We start from the raw sequence: 19,928 nt of genomic DNA on the forward strand, positions 1-19,928 counted from the left end.
TTTTAATTTTCAATTTTCAACATTATCTTTTTTGTATATACATCGAAGGTATGGATGTATGGTCCAAGCATTTTTTCGAAGTGTCTGCGGTTTTTACTTTTCGTGTAGACATCTACGCATCGTCAGGAATGTATCTGTAAGGATCTGCAGGGAATTGTGGGAATTTAAAAAAAATAGTAGTTGAGGTGCAAGCGAAGGTCACTGGGACTGCTAGCAGTGGTGGGGTATATATATATATATATATATATGATCATGATTGTTGCATCTTTCCAGATGATCGCCGTCACATTGAATTCTCCCAATCTCGTCGTCTATGCCATCTCAGATGACTCTGCACTGCCGCCGCAGATTTGCACATCTTGAAGTAGATGTGATATACACATTGAGCAATTTCCATCGCGTTGACTTCCTCTGGAGACATAAGGGTATTCCTATGAACAATCACATGTCTTCTCAAACCAGCAGTAGACTTGCAAACTTTGCTGCATGTTAAACAGATCGTTTGGACTAATAAGTGCAAAGTTTACCTGCACAGGAGTTTTATGTGACTTAAGGTGGTTTACGTAGCCAACTTTTGACAAAAGCACTCGTTCACAAGTGTCGCATTTCCAGCTCTGTGTGTCATGGTTAAGACCATCAATTAAACCTTTGCCTTATATATTATTATTATTATTATTTATTTTAATTTTTCTGTCTTTCAGGATTCGATGATCGCTTTCCATGCCATTACAAATTATGCTTTGATGTGGTCACAGAGGCAGGAACTTCCAAATCTGGAAATCAAGATACTGGATGGATTGGATTTGTTACAAACTTTCCACATTTCAGAGCAAAACCCTTTCAACGTAATGACTTACACAACGAATTCATTCAATAACAAAATAAGAGTTGAAGCTGATGGCTACGGCTGTGGTATGATTCAGGTAAAACTATAATACAATTAGTGGAAAACTCTTACGTTGTTTTTTAAATAAAAAAAAAATGGAAATTTATAAAGATCGCGGCCATGGAAGAACACAAGACAAAAATCTGTTTAGTTATTAAAAGTAGTTTTATGTTTTTATTAAATATTAATTTATATTATTAATAAATACCAGCAGATGTTAATGTGATACTGTAAATACTTAAGATCTTGTTTGTATCAGATCTCGTAAGGTAAAGGTTAGGAGTCAAAAGAAATGAAATAAATTAGTAAATATAAGTGTGCTGAGATGGCTATGTGGAAATACACATCAGGAATTGACTCAGTGATGGACGGAACATAGTAAAGTATAAAGGATTTGGATCGAAGCCTTTAATCTCTATATAAATAAAATGAACTTATTTTTCCCCTCCGACTATGATAGTCGAAAATTATGTTTTCATTAAATATTAATTTATATTATTAATAAATACCAGCAGAACGCATGGAAATTCCATGATAGTCGAAAATTTTAAAAACATATGAATAAAATAAATAAAAAATAAAATAAAGCAAATAACGACTAATTTAAAACAATTTTTAGCAAAATCTTCTTTAACCTTTTAAAGCTAAAAAGAATTGATTAAAAAAATTTAACACAACACATTGTTTTGTTTTGTTTTTTTTCTGAATAATTTTTTATATAAATTATGAAGGAACAGATGTCAATTCTCTTGCACATTTTCTTTTTTAATTTTAAAAATAAACTATCATACAAAAAACAGTCTCGTCTCAACATGACTTTTTTTTAAATTATAAAATAAAATTTGAAATCATAAACAGACAGGCATGATTTTTTATTTTTATTTTTGAAGAGAAAATTGCTTTAATGATTTTTAACTGATAAAGAGCGATTGTAAAAGGAAGTAATTCGATTTTCATTAATTAATGTTTGCGATGATGATGTCTTTTTTTAACATTGGACGTACGGACAAGTAAATAAATATTTAGATTATTAGATCAGGAATTATTTTGACTTAAAATTCGAGTTTCATTGTTAGATAAACATAACATCAGTTTAAATCCGGTGGCCATTTTGTTTTGCTTTGGCTTTTTTCAAGCAATTTTCGAACCTGCTTTTCTCAATTTTAGATGCATGATACTAAATTGATTTTTAATGAAAATGATTCCTCATTTAGTAATATATAATGAAAACAACATAAAACATTGATGTTTAAACAATTTTTTCTCACATTCTTCCATGGCCGTGATCTTTATAAATCACCAAAAATGTACCACCTAACAGATATAATAATGATGTCTATAATATACAGGATTAAAGTCTTCAGCAAAAAATTCATATGGTATATCGGTGCACACATCTTTCAAGTGTCATTTTTACATGGCTTATTGCACTTTATTTTTTGCTAATAAATTGGATTTGTTTTGATTAATTCAACAGTTTTATTATTTGCTAGCCGAATTTATCTGACATTGCTCGGATGAATACGTCTTGTTGGATGGAGGGATTAGAGAAAAATAATTCAAATATAGTTATGTATACATTTTTGGGGATTTTTTTATAGGATTTTTTAAATTCATTTTAATTTCCTTTTGGTGTTTTTGTGTGTGTGTGTGTTTTTTAATAAATATTCGATTAATTAGTGAAATGGTAAAAAAAAAGCAACAAAAAATGTAATGTATATTAATTGAGTTATTGCTAGTAAATTATTAACACAGAGATTTGAATAATTTCACAAATTTCCATATTTTTTCTTGGAATCTGTAGCATTTATTGTTATTAAATCTAGTAGTCAGTGCACAGTTTGATCAGTTGACCTAAAACTAATTGATCTTTCTACCTAGAATATATATATATATATATATATATATATATATATATATATATATGATATATATGGACAAAGAGAAATATATATATATATGTCTTCTTCCTAAGATTAAGGGTGGTGGTGTTTGATCAACACTGCTGGGGAGCCATGATGTAATATACTGTTTTGTTTTTAAATCCCCGAAACAGTGTTTCATGGTAAACAACTGATGATCCCTTAAAAAATAAATTATTGGTACTATAGTAAATTCGAGAGCGAGCTGATGCAGTGAGTGCAGGTGATTAAATAACTTACTGACTAGATGGTTTTCTAACGAATGATAAAAAATATTTTTTTGTATAGTTTTAAAGGTTAAAAACGTCAGATATATATATATATATTTCTCTTTGTCCATTTCACTTTTTCTCAGAAACTTCTGGGCCGATCTGGCCGAAATTGTGTATGGACCTTTATTATGATAAGATGCGGTGAACTAAATATTATCACCTCCATTCAATGCACAATTAATAGGGATTACTCACCACAATACCACAGTTACTGTAGAAGCCTGACATAAAACACTCGTTCTAAGTATATAACTTTTGTCCGTTTTAACCAGTTAAAAAGTCTAGTGTGTATATATATATATATAGAGAGAGAGAGAGAGATAGAGAGAGAGAGAGAGTAAGTTATGGAATATATATGGCGATTAAGCTGCACAGAATATTCCACGTTTCATCCACGCTAGGATTCATCAGCATTATGTTGCCATGCATTTATTTCTTTCTAAGTAAAGAATTTCTATTTTTTTCTGAAGAAAATATACGCGAAAAGAGTCGGTATTGACATAATAATAACCGATTGTAACTGTATAATGAAACGGATCTGTAAAAAATGTACAGAAATTTTAACACGTTGGAGTAGCTGTTCTGCATGAAAAATAAATATTTGGACCTTGGAATGTAGCTATACTCTTTTATATATATATATATATATATATATATATATATATATATGAGAAAAATAAAAAACAACAATATAAAGATATACACTAATGCATATAAATTTAATCGTTTATTCAATAGGGAGATAACATCAATTAAAAGATTTTTCACATCAGAGATAAAATGACAAATGGATAAGGGAAAGATAATTGACAGAAGAAAGAAAAGAAAAAAGGATGAAATAAAATTGATTTCTGTCGACCTAGCTGAAAGAGTTCAAAAGTACTTTTATTCATTAAACGGTACTAGTGCGCTTATTGATCCGTGCTGAAATAATGTTATTTTTAGAAAGCCATTCTTAACATGGGAAGGGAGGGTGTTTTGTACCTATTCTGTACTTTAACCGTACAATTTAATACAAACAAATATCATTAAACTTTAAGAAAAAAATCTGGTGCATGTATGGAAAAGGTATCCCCCCCCCTCTCTCTATTTTTTTTTATTTTCGTCCTATTTTCAAATTTTTCAGTGGATTATTATCAAGTAGATACTAGTCTACCAAATCATAAACAATTTCTTTTTTTTTTAAGTCAGTATCTTTTACATCATCAACATTCTGATCCACATCTGGCATCAATTGAAATGAATGGCTCTCGTCTTCAGGAGGCCTCAAGTTTTGACAAACCTCTTGGCTTGACCATTACTCCTGATCTTAAATGGAACACGTACATCAAATCTGTTGCCAAGGCCACTGGAAAAATGGTGGGATCTTTCTATCGATCCGGTAGATATCTCACTGCTGATGCAATTCTCTATCTATATAAGAGCCAGGTACGTCCAAGGATGGAATACTGTTGCCACATCTGGGCAGGAGCTGCTAGAAAGGACTTGGCCTTCCTTGATAGAGTTCAAAATAGACTTCGTAGCCTCGTAGGAGATGTCCTTTTCTCTTCCTTGCAACCTTTATCTCACAGAAGAGATGTTGCGAGTTTGTCTCTGATGTATCGTTATTTTCATGGAAAGTGTTCGACTGAGCTTCAATCTATGGTCCCCCCTCGCCAAACTTTCACAAGAAACACTCGTCTAGCTGTAAACACTATCAATAATTTCCCCCACTCTTTATCTGTGCCTAAACCTAAACATAGATTCCATGAACAAAGCTTCTTTCTTAGAACTGCACGCCTGTGGAATTGTCTTCCGTTTTCCTGCTTTCCGGCTGACTACAATATGGTTGTCTTCAAGTCTAACGTAAATAAGTTCTTGATGAGCCGTTCCATATAAGTTATCAACTTTACCAAATTTTCATTACTAATGATTACTATAATGTCCAATTTCTACTGTACACTCTTTAACCCTTATCCTTCAGTTGCCTCTTGGCCTTGATAATGCGGTGATGCCTATGTAAAAAAAAAAAAAAAGAAAAAAAAATCTAAATATTTTAGGTGGTGCTCAGTTCATTCACCCATTTTAGAACCGCTCAACGGTTTTTGGTCAAATTTTGCGAATGTAGCCTTTTTTTTTTTTTTTTTAAACAGTTTGGCCTTTTTTTAGAAGTTCGCCTCAAATATGCCTTATAGATTTGCTCAGTCCAAAAGATTAATTGCATAGAACAAGTGTTTCTGTGGGCATGCCATGTCCATTCAGAAATATTCAAAAGCAAAAAAGACTTACCTTTAAAAAGCATGAAAACAAATATAGCGACCGGTGAAAACAATATGGAATACAGATCTGAATAACCCTAAAAATCAATTTTTTAAAGGTAAGTCTTTAGTTTATACTCTTGAGCGCATTCATTATCCTTAGATTGTAAATGTCGGGCGACACAACTTAAAGAATGTGTATTTAAAAAACAAAAAAAGAAAAAAATTTGTCCGGGCAAAAACCTTTATAAATGTTGAGTGACTTAACTTGAAGATAACCATCGGAGAAAACGAAATTCAAAAAAAGCCAAACTGCTTAAAAAAAGGCTAAATTCATGAAATTTGGCCTAAAAACGTTGAGTGGTTCTAAAATTAGTGTTCGATGTACTAGAACATTGCATTAGAAACTGAGCACCCCCCCCCTACAAATATTTAAATATTGATTTTTTAAAAAAATTGTTAATAATCTGATAGTCTAGTGTCCATTCGATAATAAGTTGCTGAAAAATTGAAAAAAAGACGAAAATAAAAAATACATGGGGGGGGGTATCGCTTCCATATATGCACCAAAAATCTTACTGCAACGTAATATTTAACAGTAATTTTTCTCCTGCTTTAATTTCATTTTAGACTTCTCTGTCGTACAACATGAACACTGTGAGTCAAGTCCAGAGCTTCCACCTGCATATTGCATCCCACTATGACCACAGCAGTTGTGCGGAGACAATGATAAGAATTTGTGGTCGGTGAGTTTGAACAATGAATTTTTTTTTTTTTTTTTTTTTTCAGAAAGGAATAAACTATTTTATTGAAATATTGAAATCGTCCCATCACCATTCTTAGTGATGGGACGATTCTAATATTTGTTCCGATACATTTACTGATTCTGTTTTAAATTCTCTATTCCGATGCAATTACAGATTTTGATTCTTTTAAAATCTCTATATATTTACAGCAAAAAATCTACATAATATGTGCATATATTTCCGCAAATGTAAAATACGTGCGTAAAGTGGACTTAAAAGTCTATTGAGTCCAAGACTAGCACCGAATTTATAACACCACATGACAACTGGTGTTCCACTTTTCCCGACTCGTCTCATCGGTCATCCCCATTCTCTACATGCCCCCCCACCCACCTTATGACTGCAACACCGCTGTTTTGTGGTCACTTGCAGTGCAAAACTAGGTCAGATATCACGCCACTTCCTCGCACCTGTTTATTTTGCTTCATAAACCTTCATATAAGTATCAGTTCCTCTCTATCGTGGCCAAGATGGTTAGGTGTCTAGCTTTTTTTCCATTTCATTTCCACCCTTGTGTCAAGGCTTCGGGGTTCAATCCCACCTTCCTACTAAAATTTTTTTTCTTTTAACACGCACACCCTCCAAACATCCGTCCAACACCGGGTACCCCCCACTAGTTCTAAATATACAACAAATTTTATGTTGATACTTGAAGATATAAGCATTCTGATTTCTTCAAATATTTTTTAAACAGCCTTCGAACTGTACACACAATTATTTGTTCTGTACAGCTGTGAGTTGGTCCTCACATTTGTGGAGACAATGGTCTTGCTTTTGTGTTACTCTCGTGCTGTATCGTGGGATCGGACTCATTGGCTTGTGCCTGATTAGGTCTTGGTTATCCACCTCCATATCTGCGTCAAACGTGTCATTTGTCATCACTACATTATCATCCATCTTTTCCACGTCCATCCTCTCGTGTATTTCACACGGGAATACGCTGTCCTCCATTCTTGGCTTTTGAAGAGGTGACTAAAGTGGTTGTATGAGCGAATAATCTGGCGTATCCATGATAGGTTGGATCTTCCAGAGAAAATGACGACTGCATAGTGTGATCCTGCTACTTCCATCCGACCATATCCGGTATTGTCTATTACCCATGGTCTCGACAACTCTCCCCGTTTTTGCCCATTGTCGTGGATATGACCCTTCCTGATTCTGCACCTAAACAGATTCACCAACCTGAAGCTGTTCTTTCTTTAACACATGCCTTTTTGTCATTGCCTTTTCTCTTAATTCTTTAGTTTCTATCCACTGATCGTGAATCCAGTGTTTCTCACAAAGTAGAGGGAGGTGATCCCTTATTGTTTGACCATATAACATTTCGGCTGGTGATAATCTGATGTCCTGTGCATGTTCCTATCATCGCCTATGCTGCTCGATCGTGACGTAGATGGTCATAGCCATCAATGCAGTCCATGGGTATTCTTTTGGCTGTTTTTACGGCCAGTTTGGCTCGGCCATTACTTTGGAGATAATGTGTGGATGATATATGTCTCTTTCTGCTCGAGTCTCCTAGGAACGATTTATACTCCAATGAGTCGAATGGTGGCCCTCCATCAGATGATATTTCCTTTGTTGCATCATACGTACAGAACCAACCCCTCAATGCATCGCATACTGCAGCAGCCTTCCCTGATGGAAGCGAGACAACTTCAATCCAGCCAGTGTATCGGTCTGCATATACCATGTAACTCTTTCATGCATATCCAGTAGGTCCGTGACAGTCTTTTGGAATGGGAATTCTGGGTTTGAGGGTAGCATGCGGCGATCAAATTGCATTTTCGACATTGTGCCCTTATTTGTTAGATACTAGCATCTAGACCGGGCCAAAATAATCTTTGTCTAGCATTAACTAACATCCCATTCACCCTTTGATGGGCGGAGTGCAGTGCCTCTAGTACCTCAGCTCTAAGCTGCTTTGGTATTAGAATTTTATCCCCTTTTTTGGGTACCACTTTCAAACAATATAGTTGCTCTGCCATCTCCCAGTATTGCCAGACTTTCAGTGGCAGTTCGTGCCATGACTTTGAAAACTCATCTCGTATGTATATTGTTAACGTTCGGCATTCCTCGTTAATGGTCGCAGCTGCCACGATTCTATCCCAGGTTTTAGCTTTAAATTTGGGGTCATGTGCGCATGCAGCTGTGATTGATTTTTACACGGCCCCCTTGATCTGCTAAGTAGTATTGGCGGTCCTTAATCTGCTATGTCTTGACGGTGCTGGGTATCAAGAAGTGCAGTGAGTGTACCCTTCACCAGAGGTGTGGAAACCTTATGGTGCTCTAAGGTACCGATAACGGCCCAACTCTGTTATGAATGTGGTTCTGTCTTGAGCCGTTGGGGAGAGCAGTAAACTGTGATATCCATTCCACACATCTAACTTGGTTTGCGCAGGCACAACAGACACTTGATTTACATCATTGTGGCATTCTGTTTTTGTAGGTCCACCATCCTTCTTGATAAAACATCCTTTTTTTGGTGCAACCATCATCCTCGAACACCAGACTGTAGGCATACCTGCTAGTACTGGCTCAATGATGCCCAATGTAACATCCCTATCTAAATCTTCTTTCACCTTCTTTTTCCAATGATGGGGGACAAGAATGGGGGTGTGTACAACTGATGGTTTTGCTCCCGGCATGAATGTTATATCCAATGGTCTCCCTGACATCACTTGTAATGGTTGATGGGGGCAGGTATTGAATGCACTTGGTTTAAAGTGCTTCTGTAACCATTGTTCCAAACGTTCCCTATTATTTTCAATCGGGGTAAACGGGATTCTTGTAGGTTTGTTCGGAACCGTTTCTCATTGGGGACATCCACATGGTTCTATCCTATTATTCGAGGTTGACATGTCAGCTTTTAATATCTGGTATGGAAAGTCACAAGCGATTAATTCTAAATCTTTCAGTGCCGACTCAGATAAGTAAAATCCGGACGTGTTTTCTGATTTATAAACGACTTGTTTGGTTTCTTTGAGGCCAACTTTAATATGTGTAAAAATGATTCCCTTAATGTGTAGTAGATTGTCCGTGATCCCATGTACTCTGTGGGTAGTTGTTACTAGTGCATCCCAATGCTTCCAGTATTTCAGGGCCACTCGAATATGTTTGAGCACCAGTATCCGCGACTGCTTGGATATGGTGTATTCGATGGCAAGTCCCCTTATCTAAGGTGCGCCCAAATTTGGCATGGTGCTCCAATATCAAAGATACTTAGACTTTTATGAAGTGTGACGGTTTTTTTTTGGGGGGGGGCTCCTTTTGAATCTACCGTTACTCTATGCAAGATGTGGTATTGTTGCTAATTTCTGCCTTCATTCACCAAATGCTGGTCTTCCTCCTCCTCCTCTGCTGCTAAGTATTTTTGACTGGTGTCGTGCTGAATCACTCGTTGACTCTGTTGTTAACCTCTTTCGTTTTTAACACACTTTTTTAAGTGTCCAGTAATTCCGCAATCATGACATCTGAGTTCCCTCGACGGACAGTTCTTCCGTCCTTTTAGCCTATTGAGGTGTGATGTCCTCCCACACCCTTCACACGGTTTATTTCAAGGAGGTCTGAGTTCCTCCCTCTCCCGAGACAGTTTCTTTTTGGACCTCATTGAGCCAAACGCCGAACCCTCATTTAGGTTGCTTTGTAAATGAGGAGTCGACGTATCCGTTGTCTCTAGATTAACCAGTCTGTGGAATTTCTGTTCCACTGTTGTCAAAATATTGACTTTGGCCAACAACTTGCACTGGTATTCTGTATTTGCAGAGTCCAGTAGCAAGAAGTCCAGGATGACTGGAAACAATGCAGAAATAAGCGGAGAGCACACACAGCACCTGGAAGTTCCACGTGGTCACCCATCTGGTACTCGCCAGGCTCGTTGTTGCTTAACTTCGATGATTTGATGTGTGTCAAACGTGATTATGCTGTAGAAAATACAACAGGTGACCTTTCCCGGAGCCGGAGTTTCTGGCAACATAGCTCTTATGTTATAATTACCATTGCTTCCTTCCACCCTGAGGAAGAATCGAACTCTGTGATGGAAGTGGGGGTCAGGGTCCTAGATGCTTGAAATATAACGGCTTCTTGTTTTCTTCTAAAAAAAAAATGAAATGAAAATATCTTTATGATTAAGGATGTGAATCCCGACTTTTTCTATAAGGAAAGACTAAATTGCTTGAGTTTTGCGCCTTTATTTTTTTTCCTCATTTGGTTTGATTTTATCTCTTTTTCTTCCTTTCTCTCTCTAGCTTTATCTTTTTTTTCTCTCTCTTGTTTTCCCCCTCTTGGTCACCATTATGTTTTGTCTTGCCTTGCTTTGCCTCCCCTTCTCACTCTCTTTAAAAGTGTTAACTTTTTTCTCTACTTCAAACGATTCACAAGTATAGGACGTATAAGACTTTTGTTTCGTCAATAAATGTCTTCCTGTTTCCTTTAAAACGTATCAATTGATACTTTCTTCAGTATGTAAAGAAAAAAGGTATTATAGATTAACACTCTTGGTTACATCGTTTTTTTTTTTTTGTTTATTTCTTTTTATTTTTTATTTTTTTTGGGTTTTTTTTGGGTTTTTTTTTTGTTTTGTTTTTTTTTTTGTTTTTTTTTGTCTTGCTTATTTTCTTTATTTTTTTTACAGATACACTGGAACAGGCGAAAAAACAAATGTCGCAATTATGGAAATAAGAATGGTAACTGGTTGGATTCCTCAGCAAATTCTTGAAGTAAGTTCCAGGTTTGTTTTACAATACACGTTGATACGAAAAAAATGTGGTAAAAAAATATAACAAATAAATGTTATCAAAGGCAAGATAAACTACTCTTCTACCCATCTAGAAATGTTTTTAGTGGTTTTATTCGCTTTAAAACATTTATTCGGTTCGAAAAATAAATAGTCTCGAGCATTACGTGTGAACAAGAAAAATGAACGCGAATTAACATCTAAATATTTGAAGTCTGGATAATGACTGCGGCTATGACAACAGCATATTCTTATCATTGTTTTAACTCTCGAGTATATATCCGACACAGTTAATCAACCGAGAACCACATCACTATAAAAAAACATATAAGATATCAATGGATACACACTCGAGAGTCAAAACAATGAAAAGGATATGCTGTTTTCCAAGCTCTAATAATGGCTTAAAAAAATAAACTAAAACAAAATACTATTTGAAACCTATCCAGTAGCTTTCACATGTACAGAACATTTATCGGGTAGGTTGTAAACAGTATTTTGTTGTCATTTTTAAGTTATTATCAAAACTTCGAATATTTGTGTCAATTCGCGGCCATTTTTCTTGTTTGTATGTAACGCTAGAGAGTATTTGTTTTTCAAACTGAATAAACGTTTTAAAGTGAGTAAAATCACTAAAACTTTTGCAGATAGGTAGAAGAGTAACTTATCTTGCCTTTGATAGCATTTATTTGTTATATTTTTCTGTTTTGACCACATTTTCGTATCAATGTGTATAGTAATACAAACCTAAGTTCCTTTTAGACCATCATCATCATCATCATTGACGATGGAATGTTCATTGTTTTATAATTCTTACGCATTTAAATAAATTTAATTATTTTCTGTTTTTTTGTTTTTTTTAGCCAAAAGATTTGAAAAGTATTGGAGTAAAAAAACACGAAATGACAGAAGACAATGTTTATTTGTATTTTGATCAGGTAAGTTTTTTTATTTTTTATTTTTTTACATAATAAGGATATTGTTACATTTCACTCTGATGATGGCCGAATCGTCAATTGAGTTTTTATTATTTATTTATTTTACTATTTATTTATTTTATTATTTATTTATTTTATTTATTTATTTAATTATTTATTTTATTTATTTATTTATTTTATTATTTATTTATTTTTATTATTTATTTATTTTTATTATTTATTTTATTTATTTTTATTATTTATTTATTTTATTTATTTTTATTATTTATTTATTTTATTTATTTTTATTATTTATTTATTTTATTTATTTTTATTATTTATTTATTTTATTTACTTTTATTATTTATTTATTTTATTTACTTTTATTATTTATTTATTTTATTTACTTTTATTATTTATTTATTTTATTTACTTTTATTATTTATTTATTTTATTTACTTTTATTATTTATTTATTTTATTTATTTTTATTATTTATTTATTTTATTTATTTTTATTATTTATTTATTTTATTTATTTTTATTATTTATTTATTTTTATTATTTATTTATTTTATTTACTTTTATTATTTATTTATTTTATTTACTTTTATTATTTATTTATTTTATTTACTTTTATTATTTATTTATTTTATTTACTTTTATTATTTATTTATTTTATTTATTTATTTTATTTTATTTTATTTATGTATTTTTGTTTAATTTAAAAAATTAAAATAATAAGTTTTTTTCTCATTCTTTGACTTGGACACTTGTTGGTGAGAATAGAAAAACACACGCAGCTTGTTATAAAATATGTCGTTTATTATTGTAAATATAACTTTTCAATGGCAGGTGCGTGACGGGGTTGGCGGTGGTGGTGTGCAGAAGACTTTGTTGCTAGCAACCTTGTTGTGACTCTCTCTGTCTCTTCACCTTTGTATCTTTTTTCATTTGGCCCACATGATGACGACATTCCGATCTGCATTGTTTCGCTGACCAGAGATTTTGTGTCCTACAATTTGACTTCGCTTTAACGTCATCTCCCGGGCCTTACAGAGACTTGTAACCGACTTTTTTGTTTACCGTCACTTGACCACACAAAGATCCCGCATGTGATCTTTGGTCACGTTTTCTGGCCAAATTTATTGTTTAACCTCACTCTTGGGGATCTGCTTCTGCAAGAATATCTTTACAGAAATCATGCTTTTTTTGGTTGTTGTTGATCCAAATAGTCAATTTTTATCTTTTCTACATAAAACGAAGTCAGTCTATTTTAGTTAGACCTAAATAGCAATGCATTTGACAAATTTATATTTGATTTTAACTCAAGAGCAGAAATGTCAGGAATGTTTTTTTTTTATTTATTTTTTTTTTTATTCAATTTTCACCCCAAACAAGGCACAGTGCCACTTTGAAGCAGGGGGCTACTATTAGGGAATTAATTAGCGGGGTCATTATGAGGGGAGAAGAGTAGAAAGATGTTTGTTGACATTACACTTGAACTTCTGCATATCATTGCATTTGGGAAAGCAGAATCCCGGAAGGGAGTTCCAAAGACCCGCAGTTCTGGGGAAGAAACTATTGGAGTAAAAGGCTTTCTTGCACCTAGGGATCTCTACTGTAAAGGGATGAGACTTAGTAGCTTGTCGGGTTTGTCGGGGGTAGTTACGTCGGGGAGGTACAAGTGTCTGCAGTTCGTCAGAGCATTCACCATTAAAGTATTTGTAGAACAGGCAGAGGGATGCAACATCTCGTCGATGGGACAGAGGTTGAAGCCTAGATGACAGTTCAGGACCTATCAGGTTGGCGACTCTTTTTTAAACCCTGTCCAGGAGCGAGAGACAAGCAGCAGATGCACCAGCCCAGATGTGACAACAGTACTCCATACATGGGCGAATGGTTGCCTTATAGAGGTATAGGATACTGGCAGGCGTAAGTAGTTTTCTAGCACGGTAGAGGGAGCCAACCTTCCTTGCAGCAGTCTTGGCAATGCTCTCAATGTATCTATTCCAGTTCATATTCCCTGTAAACGTTAGGCCAAGGAGTTTAAAAGAAGTACTTTCAGGCAATGTGTTCTTGGCCATTGCTATTGGTGGTAGAGAAGGGTTCTTGTAGTTATTGAAGGAAACAAGCTTAGTCTTAGCAGCATTGAATGTGACCAACCATTTTTGTCCCCATTCCACTACGGATTGGAGGTCGTCCTCTAGTGTTTCTGCCATTTCCTTGGATATGTGTTCATTTGTTTTCCCCTCATATCTGTTATAGAGAGTGGTGTCATCGGCAAATATACCCATCTCCGAAACAATTTTATCAGGGAGGTCGTTTATGAATATCAGGAATAATAGAGGTCCAAGGATAGACCCCTGAGGTACTCCCGCATTTATGTCATTGTTTGGATGTATGTCCGTCAAGGACAACTTTGATTTTTCTATTACTTAGGAAGGATTTAATTACATTATGAATTCTTCCAGTGATTCCATATGATCTAATTTTCCTTAGAAGACCATCGTGCCATACCCTGTCAAAAGCCAGCATTGACTTACTTTACCAGATTTTGCAACAGAATAAAATCAATTTGATTTTAAAAAAAAATGATTATATATATATATATGCGCTTATATATGATATTTCAATTTATATAAATTTTTATTTTATATAGATTTCGTATTTATTATTATAGAGTCAGTTCTTTATCGATTATTTCATATTATATTGTACCCAATATATAGTCATGATTTCAAAAGTAAAAAATATATATATGATTTCAGTGACATCAGTTATAATCAAAACCAAAATTGATAATGGGGATCATAAAAAAAAAAACAGAAAAAAAGGATAGAAAAAAAGAAAAAGGTAAAAAAAAAAATAGGAAGATGATAGAGGAAAAAGCAGATAAGAAATACAGATATATATATATATATATATATATATATATATATATATATGAAAAATAAAACACATATTTACTCTGCAATAGTATTGGGCACTCTCTTCAGGTTTATATATATATATATATATATATATATATATATATATATATATAGTAAAACTGGTAATTAGTAAAAACCTGAAGAGTGCCCAATATTATTGCAGAGCAAATATGTTTTATTTTTTATTACCGTTTTATCTGTTTGGTTACATATGTTTCGGATGTTGGACCATGTTTACGATCCAACAACATGGTCCAACATCCGAAACATATGTAACCAAACAGATAAAACGGTAATAAAAAATATAAAACATATATATATATATTACGGGTAATAGAGAGGATGAGAAATTAACAATTGTGGAATTATTAATCTGCTTAATCGGGAGAAACATAACAAAATCAAATTATGTGTACGATCGTTTCGGAAACGATATCGATTTATTCACTTAATATTTACAAATAAAATATTGAGAAATAAATATTTTGAGATATATATAATTTTATCAATAGTAAATATTTTTTAAAATTTTTTTATTACATTTTCACCCCAAACAAGGCACATTGCCACTTTGATGTAGGGGGCTACTATTAGGGACACAGGCTACAGGGGTACTAGGTGGGGAGTTGGGCAGCAAGACGTCAGTTAATGTTACACTTTAACTTCTGCATGTCAGTACAGTTGGGGAAGCAGGAACCTAGAAGGGAATTCCAAAGTCTAGCGGTTCTGGGGAAGAAACTACTGGCGTAGAAGGCTTTCTTACATCTAGGGATCTCAACTGTGAAGGGGTGGGATTTTGCTGCTTGTCGGGTTTGTCGGGGGTATTTACATCGAGGGGGCACAAGTGCTTACACTTCATCGGAACATTCACCGTTAAAGTACTTGTAGAACAGGCAGAGAGATGCTACATTACGTCGATGGGACAGAGGCTGAAGCTTGGATGACAGTTCAGGACCTATTAGGTTGGCGACTCTTTTTTGAACCTTATCTAGAAGTGAGAGACGTAGCAGATACACCAGCCCAAATATGACGACAATACTTCATACATGGGCGAATGGTGGCCTTATAGAGGTACAGGATACTTTCGGGTGTTAGTAGCTTTCTAGCACGGTAGAGAGAACCTAGCTTTTTCGCAGCGGTTTGGCAATGCTCTCAATGTAATTGTTCCAACTCATGTTTCCTGTGAACGTTAGGCCGAGGAGTTTAAAAGATGTGCTTTCAGATAAAGAATCTTTGGCCATTGCTGGTAGAGAAAGTTTCTTGTAGTTATTGAAGGAAACCAGTTTAGTCTTGGCAGCATTGAATGTGACCATCCATATTTTTTCTTTTTTTGATTTTATTTTATTGTCCAGTGAATTTTTCTTGAATTTTGTATTCTTTTCTTACAGATGAATAAAACCGACAAATGCGTTGTTATTAAAGTTGAGCAAGTGCTGCGCATTCATGCTCAACCGGCTACCGTGTTTATTTATGATTATTATGACAGACGTAAGTTTTTCTCCCCCCTCCTTCCACAATGTTCAAGAAAATTGCAGAAATTTTGTAAAAACATTTTGTAAAAACAAAAACAAAAAAAAAAACCCTACAAAAACACCTTTTTTTTTTTTTAATTGTGACTATTGTTCTCATCTTGATTGTAATTCTCAAAACTTCTTTGTCTGATTAACGACTACAGTTGGTTATATTTCTGAATTTTTTTAGATGAGGATTGATTATTCATATTATTTGGATTCTTCGGACTACTGTTCTCATCTTGAGTATCATTTTCATGTTTCGGCCGATGTAACCTCTGACCTTCTTAAGGTGTATATTGCCGAATGTTTCTGTCAAACTCTGGAATTTTGACGGAATTTTGAACGGAACCCTTTATTTACTTCACGGGATTAACATACTCTCATTCCATCAGCCATGATTGGATAAAGGTCCTAAATAGTTCACAATTGTATTTTTCGGTCATCCATATTGAGGATTGAACTTTCAACCGTCAGGAGAAGATCACTTTTACCATTGACTTTTTCAGAATGTGAGAGATTTTTTTTTTTTTTTACATAGGCATAACCACTTATCAAGGCCCAGAGACCACTCGAGGATAAGGGTTAAGAGTGTACAGTAGTCAGTTGGACAATATAGTAATCGTTAGTAATGCAAATTCGGTAAATTTGTTAACTTAAGTAAAACGGCTCATCAAGAACTTGTTTATGTTGGACTTGAAGACAACCATATTGTAGTCAGCTGGAAAGCAGGAAAATAGAAAAGAGTTCCACAGGCGTGCAGTTCTAAGAAAGAAGCTTTGTTCATGGAATTTACGTTTAGGTTTAGGCACAGATAAAGAGTGGAGGAAATTATTGATAGTGTTTACAGCTAGACGAGTGTTTCCTGTGGAAGTTTGGCGAGGGGGGGGGACCATAGATTGAAGCTCAAATCGCAGAGTACTTATCTTTTAGAAAAGGTATATAATCTGAATAAGAAGAATGATTCATAGAAATAAAGTATTCACAAGAAGTCATCGTCCAATTTCACGCTTCCTGGAATATTCATAGTTCCTTGATATTTGCGGAAACATGTCTGTTCCTTGATTTTCGGTAAGCATAACTCTTTTAGGTATTTGCCCTTTTTTTGCTGCATCGACAAATATATGTAGACATGTTGGCCCTTTATCTTGTGTAGTCATCTCCAATTTGAGTTCTTTAGCTTGTGAGGTGACAGGATCAGGGAAAGAAAAAAAAAGAAAAGAAAAACTTAAGTTTATAGATGGATTCTTTATATACATGTGACATTAAATAGGAGAATAGCGGCTATAAGAAGGACGGATTGGAGAGGTCACTTAAGTTTTTAACAGACAAGAGAGAGAGCATAGACGTTGGGAGTTGGTGTTGTGTGTTATGGTTTATGTTAAGAGTGGGTATTAATGATGGGACGATTCAATAGTTTTCCTGATTCCAATACAATTACCAATTCCGATTCTTTTATAAATCTTTAAATATTTGACTATAAAATTGTTATTTCTCCTGCCTCCCGATTACTGTAAAAGCATGTTAAATGTGCTTATATTTTCTTATACGTAAAAACACACTTGGAGGGGGGGGTCTATAAATTTTAGTTTTACTGGATGTTTAAAATCAATAAATATTTATTATTACTACCAGCAGTGAAAAATTTTGTTTTTAAAGAAAAACATCAAATAAAAAAAATAATTGAAGGAGTCGCTTTTGGCATTGGAATATAGGCACAATTTTTTCTGATTCCAATTAACCTTTTATGACCTAGTTGAACTAATTCGTTCAGTTGTAAACAAATGAATATAACGGCATAAATAAAGTGGGAATTGCTTCAAACACACCTTGTACATATTAGTTCAATATCTGAGTAGATGCCAGATGAACTCCAGATTGCAACTGTCCATTGCTTACATTTAGTATGCCGTCATCTGTCTTAGAGAGCGGAGGATTTCGTTTGTTGTCATAAACACTTTTTTCAAGCACTATGGATAATAATCAAGTTAAGTTCATGAAATTAAAAAATTTTCAGTGATACTTTAACTATTGAACTTCATAATGAAAGATCGTTATAGTGAAAAAGTCATAAAATCAAAGGATCATTTACCCTTTAAACTAAATAAACAATAAATATTTTTTTATGATTCACAAAGTCATAAAGGGTTAATCGTCCCAACACTAGTTGGTATGAATTGCAGCGTTGGTGAAAAGGAATACTGAAAAAAATTTTTTTATTTTTTTTATTACACTAATAAATAAAATAAATCCCTTACAATTCTAAACCAACAAAAAAAATTTCGAAAACATTGTTTCTTTTGTTTTTGTTTTTTTAATATTTTAAAACAAAACAAATTTTTTTGTTTTAATCTTTCAGATGTGGTGGGTTATGCTCAGTACAAGCTGAAGACGAGATGCGGAACCAAGCAAGAACTGCCCGATGTAACAGAAGAGGAATATTATAAGTCATTAAGCCAAGCTCGACAGCCACCAATCATCCCAGATAAAATCCGAGCTTTGTTAAAGATAAAAAAAACAGAAACTTCCACAGGTAGGTGTGTATCATAGGTGCATCTTTTATCGTTAACTAGCAAGAATACCTGGCGGCATCTGAGAATGAATGCGGAACTGTGCCCTCCTGAACACGACAATGAACCCCATGTTATCAAAATTTATCTCCTAATCAAAAAAAAATTGTTTGAAGCACATCCCGTTAGCATTTATTTAGAAGATAGATTAGCAATCGAAATGCATCCGAGTAGATTTTTACAAAATTGATTTTTTTTTTTTTTTTTAAATAAGAATCAAAAAGAATTATCTGAAGCACACCCCTTAACATTCATTAAGAAGATAGATAAGCAATCGAAAAGCATTCTAGTTAATTTTTACAAAATTGATTTTTTTTTTTTTTTTTAAATAAAATTTTCAGAGATATTCTACCAATTCAGGGGTGTGAGTTCAATCCTTGTTTCTTTTTGTGTCTTTGAAGTGTGTGTTTATGCAAAAGTTTCCCATTTTTCTAGACATTTGCATTATTATTGAATGCTGTGATATCTTGTAAGCTAAACTGGTTGGATATTAGAGGACAGGCAAGGCACTGCTGCATCGTATGGTCATTTTCTCCTTATTCACTTTAATATATCCATTTAACCATAACAGCTTTTGATCAATTCCCTTCTCATTTTCGAGTAGTTGAGTGTCTTCTTTTACTGAATCCACGGTGCTTTTGAGCCAGGATGGAAGGTTTTCTTGTTCATCGTTGTGATCTGGTTTCTTCCTGAAATATTGTTAGAGGCTGGATATGACTAAGGAAGCTTCTTCGTTGGATTACATCCATGAAAGAGATGGCATTCATCACAAGTAGCCTTGATGATCTCTACTCAGCTGGTAACTTCCAACCTCACATCTGCAGGGTGGGGTTGGGGTGGGGAGTATCACCCTCACCCTGGCCCATCTTCTGATATTATTATAATAGCCATCTGTGAGAAAACGGAATAATCTACCTGCATTTAAAATAACATGCATTGATACAGTTTCTGTCAATAATTTTCCCCACTCTTTATCTGTGCCTAAATCCAAACGTAGATTCCACGAGCAAAGCTTCTTTCTTAGAACTGCACGCCAGTGGAACTCTCTGCCGCTTGCCTGTTTCCCACCTGACTACAACTTGGACGTCTTCAAGTCCAACATAAACAAACTCCTGACAAACCGCTCCCTTAAGTAAGACACTCT

At 34.2% G+C, this 19,928-nt stretch overlaps 1 protein-coding gene across 1 annotated transcript in view; it reads left to right on the top strand.

Moving 5' to 3' along the window:
* The window catches only part of LOC145259800 (alpha-2-macroglobulin-like protein 1), a 207,523-nt gene that overhangs the window by 176,729 nt on the left and 10,866 nt on the right, over window positions 1-19,928 (top strand). The window contains exons 29-34 of the mRNA XM_080117585.1: window positions 702-923; window positions 5,948-6,063; window positions 10,754-10,838; window positions 11,719-11,793; window positions 16,092-16,191; window positions 18,574-18,747. Coding sequence (XP_079973711.1) covers window positions 702-923; window positions 5,948-6,063; window positions 10,754-10,838; window positions 11,719-11,793; window positions 16,092-16,191; window positions 18,574-18,747 — 772 coding nt within the window. The remainder of the gene's footprint in view (window positions 1-701; window positions 924-5,947; window positions 6,064-10,753; window positions 10,839-11,718; window positions 11,794-16,091; window positions 16,192-18,573; window positions 18,748-19,928) is intronic.

Source organism: Euprymna scolopes, chromosome 35 (genome assembly GCF_053919585.1).
Source record: "Euprymna scolopes isolate OS-2025 chromosome 35, ASM5391958v1, whole genome shotgun sequence".
NCBI classification, from domain to species: domain Eukaryota; kingdom Metazoa; phylum Mollusca; class Cephalopoda; order Sepiida; family Sepiolidae; genus Euprymna; species Euprymna scolopes.